General features: G+C 42.5%; 1 protein-coding gene across 1 annotated transcript in view; it reads right to left on the bottom strand.

Moving 5' to 3' along the window:
• LOC129864014 (calsenilin-like) overlaps positions 1-14189 on the bottom strand; it is a 38693-nt gene extending 24504 nt beyond the window's left edge. The window contains exons 1-2 of the mRNA XM_055936539.1: positions 14047-14189; positions 1613-1793 (exon numbers count right to left, since the gene is read on the bottom strand). Coding sequence (XP_055792514.1) covers positions 1613-1793; positions 14047-14163 — 298 coding nt within the window. The 5' untranslated portion in view covers positions 14164-14189. The remainder of the gene's footprint in view (positions 1-1612; positions 1794-14046) is intronic.
• Between the last annotated feature and the right edge of the window lie 736 nt (positions 14190-14925).

The following is a 14925-nucleotide window of genomic DNA, read 5'->3' as shown; positions in this document are numbered from 1 at the left end:
GCTCAATTGGTGACATGTCTGGTGAGTATGCAGGCCATGGAAGAACTGGGACATTTTCAGCTACCAGGAATTGTGTACAGATCCTTGTGACATGGGGCTGTGCATTATCATTCTGAAATACGAGGTGGGGGTGGCAGATGAATGGCATGACAATGGGCCTCAGGTTCTCATCACGGTATCTCTGTGCATTCAAACTGCCATTGATAAAATGCATTTGGGTTCGTTGTTCGTAGCTTATACCTGCCCATACCATAACCCCACAGCCACCATGGGGCACTCTGTTCACACTGTTGACATCAGCAAACAACTCGCCCACATAACGCCATCTGCCCAATATAGTTGAAACCGGATTTCATCCGTGAAGAGCACACTTCTCCAGCATGCCAGTGGTGAGCATTTGCCCACTGGATTCGGTTACGATGCCGAACTGCAGTCAGGTCAAGACCCTGGTGTGGACGACGAGCACGCAGATGAGCTTCCCTGAGACGGTTTCTAACAGTTTGGGCAGAAATGATTTGGTTGTGAAAACCTACAGTTTCATCAGCTGTCCGGGTGGCTGGTCTAAGACGATCCTGCAGGTTAAGAAGCCGGATGTGGAGGCCCTGGGATGGCGTGGTTACACGTGGTTAAAGGTTGTGAAGCCTGTTGGACGAACTGCCAAATCGCTAAAATGACATTTATGGTAAAGAAATTAACATTCAATTCTTTGGCAACAGCTCCGGTGGACATTCCTGCAGTCAGAATGCCAATTGTACGCTCCCTCAAAACTTGAGACATCTGTGGCATTATGTTGTGTGACAAAACTGCACATTTTAGAGAGGCCTTTTATTGTCCCCAGCACAAGGTGCACCTGTGTAATGATCATCCTGTTTAATCAGCTGATATGCCACACCTGTCAGGTGGATAGATTATCTTGGCAAAGGAGAAATACTCACTAACAGGGATGTAAAGAAATTTGTGCCAAAATGTTTTGAGAAATAAGCTTATTGTGCATCTGGAACATTTCTGGGATCTTTTATTTAAGCTCATGAAACATAGGATCAACACTTTACATGTTGTGTTTATATTTCTGTTAAGTATAAATGCCTCCTAAAACTATTTGTAAGAATTGAGAGAAAAATAAATAGTCAACAATAAAACATTTAATAAAGACCATTCAAAAGAATTATGACAGGAGAGATTGGAAGAGTTTACAGGAACAAACTCAGCAGTAACCCTACAGCAATCAGTTTACTGGGACTGTGGAGGGAGCTAGAATGAATAGAGATTTATTGATAGATTGATTGGCTGGTATACTGAAGTGACACAAAGAGAGGAGAGGCTAGCACAGCAGAAGTCAACTGAGAGACAGTGAGAGACAGAGCGAGAAGATAGAGTTTTAAATATAGTCTTATAAGATAGGGTAGATGCATCAGAAATAATGTAATCAGTAGTATAGGCCAGGGGGTTGAAAGACTGCATCCCCTCCCCCTCTACTCCGCCTTCATCTTCACTCCACCCCAGCTATCCCAAACAGGGTAGGACACATACAACACTGTGGCTGGGATGACTGAGCCTCATATTAGTTACAGTAGTTAGTTGGGTAGTTAGTTCTGCTCTGTCCGATACCTACCTGGCCCCTGTGCATGTGTTGTGCTGTCAATGATCCATTTGACGAGACAGCACTTCATCAGAGATTTACGACTGATCCGCGGCTTCTGCCATTTCCCTCTGTCCTCCCTCTGTCCTCCCGGGCTGGGCTTCGTTCCATTGGCATCTTGCAGGAGACCATTGTCCATCCCCTTCCCATCAGCCTGGGGGACATAGAACTGGGGTAACAGATGACAGAGAAAGGGGGAAGGACACTACAGAAAGGACTGTTAGTACAGATGTAACGGATGTGAAATAGCTAGCTAGTTAGCGGTGATGCGCGCGAGCAGCCTTTCAGTCGGTTACCTCACTTGCTCTGAAACCTAGAAGTAGTAGTTCCCCTTGCCCTGCAAGGGCCGCGGCTTTTGAGGAGCGATGGGTAACGACGATTCGTGGGTGACTGTTGTTGATGTGTGCAGAGGGTCCCTGGTTCGCGCCCGTGTCGGGGCGAGGGGACGGTTTAAAGTTATACTGTTACATTGATGCTGTTGACCCGGATCACTGGTTGCTGCGGAAAAGGAGGAGGTCGAATGGGGGGTGAGTGTAACGGATGTGAAATAGCTAGCTAGTTAGCGGTGGTGCGCACTAGCAGCCTTTCAGTCGGTTACGTCACTTGCTCTGAAACCTAGAAGTAGTGGTTCCCCTTGCTCTGCAAGGGCCGCGGCTTTTGTGGAGCGATGGGTAACGATGCTTCGTGGGTGACTGTTGTTGATGTGTACAGAGGGTCCCTGGCTTGCGCCCGGGTCGGGGCGAGGGCATGGTCTAAAATTATACTGTTACACAGACACAAAAGAGGTGTTAGTATACTTCAGAGAGGGTAGTTGGTACAGAAGGGTTAGTGAATAGACAGAGGAGAAATCATGGGCTGGACAGAGAGGGAGGAAGAGAACATAATTTCAAAATAGAAACACAATTGTGCAAAGAACCCCACAAGGCTTAAAATGAGCCATTCCTAAGCAGACTTAAGTTGTCAATTCCTTCAACTTGCCACCTATGCATTACCTAGCAACAATGTCTCATTAGAAGTTAGAAGAAAGAGTGATAAAACAAGGGAGGCAGGAGGCTGGTAATACAGGATGTTGTGACTGAAGATAAGAGGAGGATGGGTTGTAGGATGAAGAAAATAATAGAGAAGGAAAGAGGTAGCCTCAACCCCGACTGAGTGGAAGAAAACCTACCATTCAGTAGTACATTTGGTTCCCTGGAAGTTGTAGGAACGTGTGTTTTTGGTTTCACATTGGTTGTGGGAACGAAGCCATACATTTCCTGACCGGTAAAAGTGAACGTGTGTTTTTGGTTTCACATTGGTTGTAGTAACGAAGCCATACATTTCCTGACCGGTAAAAGTGAACGTGTGTTTTTGGTTTCACATTGGTTGTAGTAACGAAGCCATACATTTCCTGACCGGTAAAAGTGAACGTGTGTTTTTGGTTTCACATTGGTTGTAGTAACGAAGCCATACATTTCCTGACTGGTAAAAGTGAACGTTATTTTTAATATGTTTTGAATTTCTCCTGTTCTGTTTATTTTTAGGTTTCAGGGAGGTTCTGAGAACATTTTTATTTTTTTAAATTTAATTTAATTTAATTTTCATTTTTTTATCCCATTTTCTCCCCAATTTTCGTGGTATCCAATCGCTAGTAATTACTATCTTGTCTCATCGCTACAACTCCCGTATGGGCTCGGGAGAGACAATGGTCGAAAGTCATGCGTCCTCCAAAGCACAACCCAACCAAGCCGCACTGCTTCTTAACACAGCGCGCCTCCAACCCGGAAGCCAGCCGCACCATTTCGGAGGAAACACCGTGTACCTGGCCCCCTTGGTTGGCACGCACTGCCCCCGGCCCGCCACAGGAGTCGCTGGAGCGCGATGAGACAAGGATATCCCTACCGACCAAACCCTCCCTAACCCGGACAACGCTATGCCAATTGTGCGTCGCCCCACGGACCTCCCGGTCGCGGCCGGCTGCGACAGAGCCTGGGCGCGAACCCAGAGACTCTGGTGGCGCAGCTAGCACTGCGATGCAGTGCCCTAGACCACTGCGCCACCCGGGAGGCCCGTTCTGAGAACATTTAACTTTGTTTCCTTGAAAGTTTTCCTGGGAGGTTTTATTAGCGCTCTGAGAACGGAAATTCTCTAACACCTCACGGCACAACGACTCTCCCCTATTTGACCTAGATAGTTTGTGTGTATGCAGTGATATGTAGGCTACGTGTGCCTTTTACATTTTTTATGTAGTTCTTGAGCTCTTGAGCTGTTGTTGAGTTCTTGAGCTCTTGAGCTGTTCTTGAGCTGTTCTTGTCTATTGATGTTCTGTATTATGTCATGTTTCATGTTTTGTGGGGACCCCAGGAATCGTAGCTGCTGCTTTTGGAACAGCTAATGGGGATCCTAATAAAATACCAAATAGCAATAAGTTATTTGGAGTTTTTTTAATAGCTTCCTTAAAATGTTTACTGAACGTTTCAATAACACTGCTAGCTTATTTTGGGATAACTTTGTTTTAACTCCAAGGACAGATAGGACACATGGAAATTCATTTCCTTAGGCATTAATCATGCAAACACATTTGATTTTTTATTGTGACGAGCCATCAGTGAGTTTCAAACCTATAATCTTCTGTTCTCTATCCATGGAACTAGTCCACTGTGCCACAAGGATGGAGCTATCATGTTTTTTTACGCATACAAAGCTGTTCATTTTAGTCTATTCCAGGGGCCATGTGTGTGTTTGTGTGTGTGTGTGTGTATATGTATGCGTGTGGCCGCGTGGTGTGGATTCTTGTTTTGTTACAGTGTTTGAAGAGAGAATGGAGCAAAATATCGAGGGAGATACCCAGCTCCCTCATCATCTCTTCCTCTCCTATTTGAATATGAAAGGGAGTCAAGGCACACAGAGCATTGAGAAACTCAGAAAAACAGCATCAACATAAGATCAGCGTCAGGGTGGGGATGAGTACTGGCCATGTGTTGAACACCAGGACATATAATTAAATGTATTTATAAAGCCCTTTTTACATCAGCAGATGTCACAAAGTGTTTATACAGAAACCCAGCCTAAAACCCCAAAAGAGCAAGCAATGCAGATGTAGAAGCATTGTGGCAAGGAACAACTCCCTACAAAGGCAGGAACCTAGGAAGAAAACTAGAGAGGAACTTGTCAAATCTGCTCCCACTACTCCCTCTGGTGTCCATCCGGTGTTGTCCTAACCTTCAGTTCTCCCCCTGTATACTCTCTCTCTCTCTCTCTCTCTCTCTCAATTCAATTTGCTTTATTGGCATGACGTAACAATGTACATATTGCCAAAGCTTATTTACAATATAAAAATGAGAATCAAAATGGTCAACGGGACAACAGTAACAACAATAACTAAGTGTCAAAATAACCATACATTCAACAATAACAATAAACATACAGTAGAGTACATGTGCAGGTTGATTGGTCTGTCAGACACTGTCCCTCAACTTATGGCAGGCAGCAATGTAGTGCGCTGCCAACCCACAGCTCTCTGCGTCCTCCCCCAACAGGACGGGTAGCCTATCCTCATCAGAGAGGTCTTTGAAACCTTGAATAAGAGTTTCAAATTTGGGGAAATGACACTCTCTAATTGTTTTATATTTTTGACATTTTGTCAGGAAATGCAGCTCCGTCTCAAGTTCTGCTGTTGTGCAGTGGTTGCACAGCCTTTCCTCTACAGGGAGCCAGGTTTTCCTGTGTCTACCCTTCTCAATGGCAAGGCTGTGCTCACTGAGCCTGTACTTTGTCAAGGTTTTTCTAAGGTTTTGATCAGTAACCATAGTCAAATAGTTAGCCATGGTGTACTGTCGATTTAGGGCCAGATAGCACTGCATTTTGCTCTGTGCTTGTGCTTGTGTTTCCCAATAAGCAATGTAGTTTTGTTTTGACTGTGTTGTAATTTGGTTTATTCTGATTGATTGGATGTTCTGGTCCTGAGGCTTCAGTGTGTTAGTAGAACAGGTTTGTGAACTCAGCCCCAGGACCAGCTGGATGAGGGGACTCTTTTCTTTGCTCAGCTCTTGGTATTGCAGGGCTTGGTAGTGATATGAGAGGGGGTCACTGTATTTTAGATGTTTCCAAAACTTAATTGCTCTTTTTTGAGTTTTTATTTTTAGTGGATATTTGCCTAATTCTGCCCTGCATGCATTGTTTGTAGTTTTCCTCTGGACATGTAGGAGAATCTTACAGAACTCTGCATGCAGGGTTTCAATGGGATGTTTGTCCCATTTGATGAAATCTTGTTTTGCAAGTGGACCCCACACCTCACTGCCATAAAGTGCAATTGGTTCAATGACATATTCAATTAGTTTTAGCCAGATTTTAATAGGTATTTCAATTTGAATTTGCTTTTTAATTGCGTAGAATGCCCTGCGTGCTTTCTCTCTCAGTTCATTCACTGCCTCATTAAGGTGTCCAGTTGAGCTTATTTTTAAACCTAAGTAATTGTAGTGTGTGCAGTACTCTATATATTTTGTACCAATTGAGAACTTTGGTCTAATTCCCTGAGATCTGGATCTTCTCTGGAAAATCATTATTTTAGTCTTTTTGGGGTTTACTGCCAGGGCCCAGGTCTGGCAGTACTGCTCTAGCAGATCCAGGCTCTGCTGTAGGCCATGTGCTGTGGGTGACAACAGGCATAGGTCATCTGCGAAGAGTAGGCATTTAACCTCTGAATTATGGAGACTAACACCAGGGGCTGAGGATTTATCTAGAATAGTGGCCAATTCGTTGATGTAAATATTGAAGAGTGCAGGGCTCAGATTACAACCCTGACGAAGGCCCCGCCCCTGGTTAAAGAATTCTGTTCTTTTCTTGCCAATTTTAATGCTGCACGTATTGCCAGTATACATTGATTTAATTATGTCATATGTTTTACCCCCTACACCACTTTGAATAACTTTGTAGAACAGTCCTGTGTGCCAAATAGAATCAAATGCTTTTTGGAAGTCGATAAAGCAAGCGTATATTTTGGTATTATTTTGGTGGACATGTTTACCTATCAGGGTGTGTAGGGTGTAAATATGATCGGTCGTGCGATGTTTTGGTATAAATCCAATTTGGCTTTTACTCAAGACATTGTGCTTATTAAGGAAGTTTAGAACTCTTACATTTATAATACTACAGAAAACCTTCCCCAGGTTACTGTTCACACAAATGCCTCTGTAATTGTTAGGGTCAAATTTGTCTCCGTTTTTAAAGATTGGGGTTATGAGTCCTTGATTCCAGATGTCAGGGAAATAACCTACACTCAGGATCAAATTAAACAGTTTTAATATGGCCAATTGAAATTTTGCACTAGTGAGTTTGAGCATCTCATTTAGGATGCCATCAGGTCCGCATGCCTTTTTAAATTTGAGAGCCTGAAGTTTCTTATAGAGCTCCTGGTCAGTAATTGGGGAGTCCAGTGGATTTTGGTTGTCCTTTATAGCTTTTTCTAATCCATTCAACTTCTCATGAATTTGGCGTTGTTCTGCGTTTGTGTCAATTTGAACGGTGTTGTAGAGTGTTTTAAAATGGGTTGTCCATATGTCACCATTTTGTATCGCTAATTCCTCTTGTTTAGATTTCTTGAATTTTTTCCAATTTTGCCAGAAGTTGTTTGTGTTTATGGACTCCTCAATTAGCATCAGCTGCTTTCTGTTGTACTGGGCTTTTTTGGTTCTGAGTGTACGTTTATAGAGTTTTAAAGTCTCACAGTAATGAAGGCGTAATTCACCATTATTTGGGTCTCTGTGCTTTTGGTTGGATAGTGTTCTAATTTTTTTTCTTATAATTTTACAATCTGCATCAAACCAGTTGTCATCTGTGATCTTTTTTGTTTTGTTTTTTATCAATTTCAATTGTGCTTCTTTTGCCGTTTGCCTGAATATATAGTTGATGTTTTGTACTGCTAGATTGATGCCTTCTTTACTGTGAGTGAATGTGGTATCCAGAAAGTTATCTAAGAGTGTTTGGATATTTTGGTTCCAGGTTGCTTTCTGGTATTCTTCTGTGCTGTTTTGAGCCCATCTGTATGAATTTCTGATGTTGTACAGCTTACTGGGCTGTGAATGTGTGGTTGTTTCCATGTCTGTTCTTTTGAGGAACAATGTAATTTGGCTGTGATCAGACAGAGGTGTTAGTGGCTTGACAGTGAATGAGCTGAGAGAGAAAGGGTCAATGTCTGTGATCATATAGTCTACTGTACTGTGGCCAAGAGGTGAGCAGTAGGTGAATCTCCCCAAAGAGTCCCCCCGTAACCTACCATTGACAAAGTACAGACCCAGGCTTCTACAGAGCTGCAAAAGATCCCTTCCGTTTTTGTTGACGGTGCTGTCACTGTTGTTTCTATGGGGGAGATTAAGGCAGTTAGAAACAGTATGGCCTGTAATAAAGCTGTCCCCTCGTGTGCTCGTTAGATCAGGTAGTGTTCCTGTGCGCGCATTTGTGTCCCCACAGGACTCTCTCTCTCTCTCTCTCTCTCTCTCTCTCTCTCTCTCTCTCTCTCTCTCTCTCTCTCTCTCTCTCTCTCTCTCTCTCTCTCTCTCTCTCTCTCTCTCTCTCTCTCTCTCTCTCTCTCTCTCTCTCTCTCTCTCTCTCTCTCTCTCTCTCTCTCTCTCTCTCTCTCTCTCTCTCTCTCTCTCTCTCTCTCTCTCTCTCTCTCTCTCTCTCCTCCCCCCTCCCCCCCTTGGTGTGGTTGGAGACAGATGTGCTGGAGTCAGAGCTAATCCCTACCAGCTGCATATTGTCCCATAAATCAAGACCTCTACATATACTTATTTCTCACATCTCCACGCTGCCAGATCGTAATATATTATCTGTTAGTTATGATTCTAGCCTTTTGTCTTTGCTCTAGATCCTGTTTGCTCCGCTGTGCATGTTTCCCTGCCTTACATCATTTTTGTCCTCTCTTTGCAGTACCGCTCTGTCTCTGGCTCCTGTCTCCTGTTCCACATCTCACCAGCAACCACCTTGCTCTGGATATTACTCACCACCATTACCTTGGATTCCACCCAGGACCTGTTCCCCTATTCCACGCTGCCAACTCCAACCTCACTCTACACTCCTGGTTATTGCAACTCATCTGAGCTGCCCGGTTCTGCACTTTGCTGTGTTCAATAAACATTTTGTGCATTCATTCCGGTTTCCTCTGCTGAGTCCGCTCTTGGGTTCCCCCCCTTCGCTCATCATAACAGAACTAGGCTCTGAGGGGTGGGCAGTCCTCTTCTGGGAGAGAGAGAGAGAGGGTGAGGAGAGGGAGATAGAGGGTCGAAAACAACAGGTCTGGGACAAGAGAGAACTGGCGTACTGGACACCCCCGCAGCCCCTGCAAACTCTGGGGGCCCATGCGCTGTCATCGATGTCTATTTTGTTTTACATTTAATAAATCATTTTGACAGTAACCCTCCGAAAAGTCATTCATAAACCTTTTTAATCTCCATATGTACTAGGAAGGTAAGTGCTTCAGGAATGTGACTGAAAAAGTGAATATTTTTTTTTTACTGATTGAAAGTATAAGGGGATTTGAGTGTACAAATGCTGTGGTCAAGGCTACGACGGTGCCAGTGCAATGACTTACAGGTGGTCAGGTGTTCAAAAGCACATATCAGACCGGGAGCCTAATGATTCTTAGGTAGTTCTTTATGAGTTTTAGTTGAGAAAACACTCTCTCTGTAGAAGCAAGTTACAGGGATGGTAAAAACAGCTTGATTACCGTAGCAACATCAGGGAAACTGGGCAGAAGGGAGTTGTACTTCAAATGCACCAGTTCTGCAACATCTTTAATTGAGCCTCTCATTCTCCTTAATTGCCAGTCGCAACATATTACGGAAAGAGATTAACTGAGAGTGAAATCAACAGTCCCTTATCTCTGGTATATTTTGGAATGCATCATTCAAGACTAGTTTAAATTGTGTGCAGCGCAATGGACATATATTGTACAATGTCTCAGGAAGGTCTGGGTTGGCAATTCAGTATTGAAAACAGTCGGGTCCGCATCCCGGACCTACAAAAAAGGAAGACTTAAAGACACCAGGGCATCTCTCAAGTTAGATTTTTTATTTTTTTATTTACAGTAATTTACCTTGAATATTGCAGCCCATTTGTGTAGGCTATTAGCCAGACAAAACTGCTGAGTACAACAATAAATAGTGGCTGAATTTATCCTCAAGCCGAATACTTATTCCTCAGTGTTAGGCTATTTGATGTCATTTTGTAAAAAGTTTCTAAATAGCAGCTAAATAGGTTTATAGTTATAGATGGTACACTGCGTAATGAAACAATTCCTAGTAAGCTAGTGTTTTGAGGGTGGACTGACTGTATTATTTGGCATTAATGGACTGGTTTTAAGCACAACATTTTTCTATCCAAGCTGGGAAAGAGCACGAGGACAGTTCATGTCATACAGGTTCAGGTAGCCTATACAGGACAGTTGTATATTCAACAAAATCAATTGGTAGCTGATTAGTATGCTGTTGCATCGAACATTTATTTTACAATCTGCAATGTTTGCATTTCATTGCATACATTATTGTCACCAGCCAGCAGTCTAAAAATGGCAGCATTGTGACACTGTGTATAGCTTCGTGAAATTATTGTTAGGCTTAACATGAGAAAATTATGACCAAATAGGACTATAAATAAACATTTATCCATTAGCTAAAGCAAGCTATACATGCCCTGGCACCACAGAAAGCCTATCATCGATTCGATAGGCATGCAGTCGCATAGACATGTCGCAATTGCAGCACCATGGGCAGCGATCAGCAGTCAATACTTTTTTCCCCCCCATATTGATCATGTTAAAAACTTCTTTGGGCTAGGCGTCCCGCCACCTGTCGACAACTTCTGGTGAAACTGGAAGGCGCGCAATTCAAGTAACAAATCGTAAAAATTATGGATAATAAACATCTATGTACATACAAATGTCTTATATCGGTTAAAAGCTTAAATTATTGTTAATCTAACTGCATTGTCCGATTTACAATAGGCTTTACAGCGAAAGCATGCCATGCGATTGTTTGAGGACGGCGCCCCACATCAAAATATTTTTCAACCAGCACAGGCTTCGTAAAATCACAAATAGCGATTAAATACTCACTTACTTTTTGAAAATCTTCCTCTGATTTGCAATCCCAAGGGTCCCAGCTACAACATGCGATTTGATAACATTCAGCCACAAGAGCATTATTGAGGTCGGTCACTGATGTTGGGCGATTAGGCCTGGCTCGCAGTCGGCGTTCCAATTAATCCCAAAGGTGTTTGATGGGATTGAGGTGATGGTCTGTGCAGGCCAGTCAAGTTCTTAAACACCGATCTCGACAAACCATTTCTGTATGGACCTCGCTTTGTGCACGGGGCATTATCATGCTTAAACAGGAAAGGGCCTTCCCCAAACTGTTGCAAGAAATTTGGAAGCACAGAATCGTGTGGAATGTCATTGTACTGTAGGCTGTAGCCTTAAGATTTTCCTTCACTGGAACAAAAGGGCCTAGCCCGAACCGTGAAAAACAGCCCCAGACCATTATTCCTCCTCCACCCAACTTTACAGTTGAAATGATGCATTGGGGCAGGTAGCATTATCCTTGCATCCTCCAAACCCAGATGGTGAAGTGTGATTCATCACTCCAGAGAACATGTTTCCAGTACTTCCACTGAGTCAAATGGCAGCAAGCTTTATACCACTCCAGCCGATGCTTGGCATAGCGCATGGTGAAGTTCGCAACAAACAGTTCTTGTGCTGACGTTGCTTCCAGAGCCAGTTTGGAACTCGGTAGTGAGCGATAACAATAACAGAACCGAGGACAGACAATTTTTTACGTGTTATGTGCTTCAGCACTCGGCGGTCAGGTTCTGTGAACCTGCGTACCCTACCACTTCGCGGCTGAGCCGTTGTTGTCCTAGGCGTTTCCACTTCACAATAACAGAACTTATAGTTGACCGGGGCAGCTCTAGCAGGGCAGAAATTTGATGAACTTACTTGTTGGAAAGGTGGCATCCTATGACGATGCCACATTGGAAGTCACTGAGGTCTCGAGTAAGGCCATTCTACTGCCAATATTTGTCTATGGAGATTGCATGGCTGTGTGCTCGATTTTATACACTTCTCAGCAACGGGTGTGGGTGAAATAGCCAACACTACTAATTTGAAGGGGTGTCCACATACTTTGTATATATAGTGTACTTGAACAAGCAAATACACTCTCTTATAGAAATACTTCAAACTGCCTCCATAGTCCCTATACACCCCTACAAGTTGTCTCCTCTCTCTTCTCCCATTGGCATGCTCATTAAGTAGCCGCGCGTGTACTTCCTCAGATAAAACAGATTCCACGACAGGGGAGAAAGGGGTGGGGGGTGACCTCTCTTTTATTTGCCTGGATGAATTGTTCAATGAACAATTCAATTTAAGTTACAGTGTGGTTACATTTGAATCTTATCAAATTGCCCTCTGCGTCTGCAATCACAAAATATGAAAGTCTCTGCTTGGATCTATAGACCCCAGGGTTTCCTCAACTACTGTACTGTGTGGACTTTGGGGAAATAGTTTTTACATTACAAAAGCCCATATTTCCTAACTTAAGCAATTGTAGCTATCCATTCTGGTATTGTGTTATTTCCTGAGAAAGGGACTGGCAGTTGAGAAGTTTTAGGGTACAGTGCTGTTGGGTGGTAAATCACAGAGCCTCTAGGGTTCAATCATGCCTGTAATGCCTTCCTGCATGGAACAGCTGGGACTTAGCTGATTATTGTCACAGAGGGATGCACTGTATCACAGAACACTATTGGTATATTGTATCTCTGTGCACTGTATCGCACATGCACTGTGTCTCTCAGAGTCTAAATACATACATTGAGACAAATACATTGAAAATGGTTAGATGATAATGCTCCCTCATTGGTTTTGTTGGGCGGACGGTCCCAAGACATGAGTGTATGCCAAAAAATAATTTACCATCGCTGTGTGTGTGTTGTATAAGGGGGTGGGGGATGGGGAGGACTACTACCTCACTTGTTTTTCTTTCAAACCAAGAAAACATTTCAGCTCCATACTTGTACACATTTTCCAGACCAACAAGTGACACATTGAGCTTTTCCAACGTGTCGTCTTAACCAACATAATTTCATGCCAAGTCTCAATGTACGACTCCAAACAGTGAGCCAACTGCAGAACACATGGTCAATTTCCAGCTGGAGCTGCAGCAGCAATGAGTGACCTCTACATACTGTATCTGACAGAATGCTCAGCACTTCACTCAACACACTCAACTATTGCACTCATAAAAAGCTTTTTGCAGCTTCTAGACTTCTGTCTAGCACAATCTCTACAATGGGTTGAACAGTCAGTCACTCTATATATCAATATGGACACCATTAGTTGATTAAATACATTACATTATATCTGAATGCTTGCCTTTGGACAATGGCTTAACTTTAAAACATTTATAGTAATTGCCTGTCTGAAATTGATACACATAATTTAGTAGTACATGGTTACAACACAGTTAAAGGGGCAGTCTGCAGTTACATAAATTGTGATATGTATCTGTTGATTCTTGAAGAATGTAACTTATACATTTCTCATGATCTTAGTTCAACTGTTGTACCCCATCAGAACCCAAAATATAGTAAATGTAAACAAACGCCATATAGTCTCAAAACACAGTTAAAATTATATTTTTGACATCATGGATGGTCAGTCCTTGCATCCAGAGACCTGTCTGTGAGAGTGGTTAAGTTTCTCCAGCCCCATCCCTCAGTTTGTTATCGAAACAAAATTAATTAAACTGCTGATTACCGCTTTAAACTAAGACCTTGGCCATGACCCTATTGTCCAAGGGTGTTTCAGGGGGAGTTGGGATATGCAAAAAAAACATTTCCAATTCACACATACATATAATACACAGTTGTACATGTGTGAAATAGGACAAATATAAGCACCCACCTAATTATTATTGTTATTATTGTTGTTGTTGCTAAGAGAGTGACATACAATACTGCAGATGGTAAGAATTACTATCATTAAGTTGAGCCTAGCCATTGTCACAAAAAGGCATAGAATAGAGCCAGCGTCAGAGCAGGTACAATATCAGTGACACCAAGTAGCTGACATTACATATTTTTCATGGCAGTTGGTTACTGTTTCATTTGATTGATTCAGCAACACTCACATTAAAATAATAAAAAATATAATAACAATTGATTGGATGTATTTATTTGTCCACTGTATGACATGTTTTGCAATAACTCAATGATTATTTTCTGCCATAACTGTTATTTCACGAATGACGTGAACATGGATTCAGCAGGTCTGCCTCGTACTGAACTCAAAACTCGGCAGCAGTTTATTTAGGCTATTCCAACAATTAAAACAAACACAACAAACATAACAAAATATACATGTTATCTTTTCAATTTACCTGCATGGTGTTATTGTGTTGATATCTTGCTCTATACAGTAAACCACTCTGAGGCGTTCCTTTAGTCGCGCGCACTTTTCGTTCTGAGGATCTTGATGTAAGTGGAAACTCGCGCATTTCAAAGAGAGAGAGAGAGAGAGAGAGAGAGAGAGAGAGAGAGGGAGAGAGAGAGAGACTGGCCCCCTCGGTAAGCCTTCTTTAAGTCGCTGTCCGTGGTCCTGAAGTCGCTGTAGGGTTTCTCTGGTCTAGATTCTGACCGCGTGCGCAAGATGTCTTTCCCTATCTAATATAAGACAGTCACAAACGGAACCTGGCCAACAATCTGCTCTCCATTGAAGTTGGTCACATAAAGGGAGCTGGATTTGTAGGACTCAAGATAAAAGCCATACTGAGCTCATTGGGGATATCTTACTTTGACGTTTTTTTCTGTAGACTTTTGGACATTTTGCTGATCATGATGATAAGCAACGAGGATAGTTACATGTAGATTGTAGATTGTTATGTGGGCTAAACAACTAAATACATAGCCTATAACAGATAAAACAATGATTTAATTGAATAAAATACTTTTTAGCTTGAGTTCCCTAAATATGTAAATGACTGTAGTTAGGCTATGTGCTATTGAGCACATGTACATTTCACACATCACCAGGGTTTAAGACTTGACAGCAGTACTGCGCTGATAACAGTGGCTTTGCTGAATTGTATTCAGAGGCTACTCAGGCTAGGTCTTAGCAGCACAATACATTTTTCTATCAGTAATGATAGAATGAACACAAGATCAATGTGTGGTAAGGTCAAGGTAAAAATGTCCCTTGGGAATCTGTGATTGTATGTTTTACTGTATATTTATAGATTTTAAAAAAGCATATGAAGTAC

This window comes from Salvelinus fontinalis, chromosome 10, assembly GCF_029448725.1.
Source record: "Salvelinus fontinalis isolate EN_2023a chromosome 10, ASM2944872v1, whole genome shotgun sequence".
NCBI lineage: Eukaryota > Metazoa > Chordata > Actinopteri > Salmoniformes > Salmonidae > Salvelinus > Salvelinus fontinalis.
The sequence above is the reverse complement of the archived record's forward strand: the minus strand, read 5'-3'. Positions and strand labels throughout refer to the sequence as shown.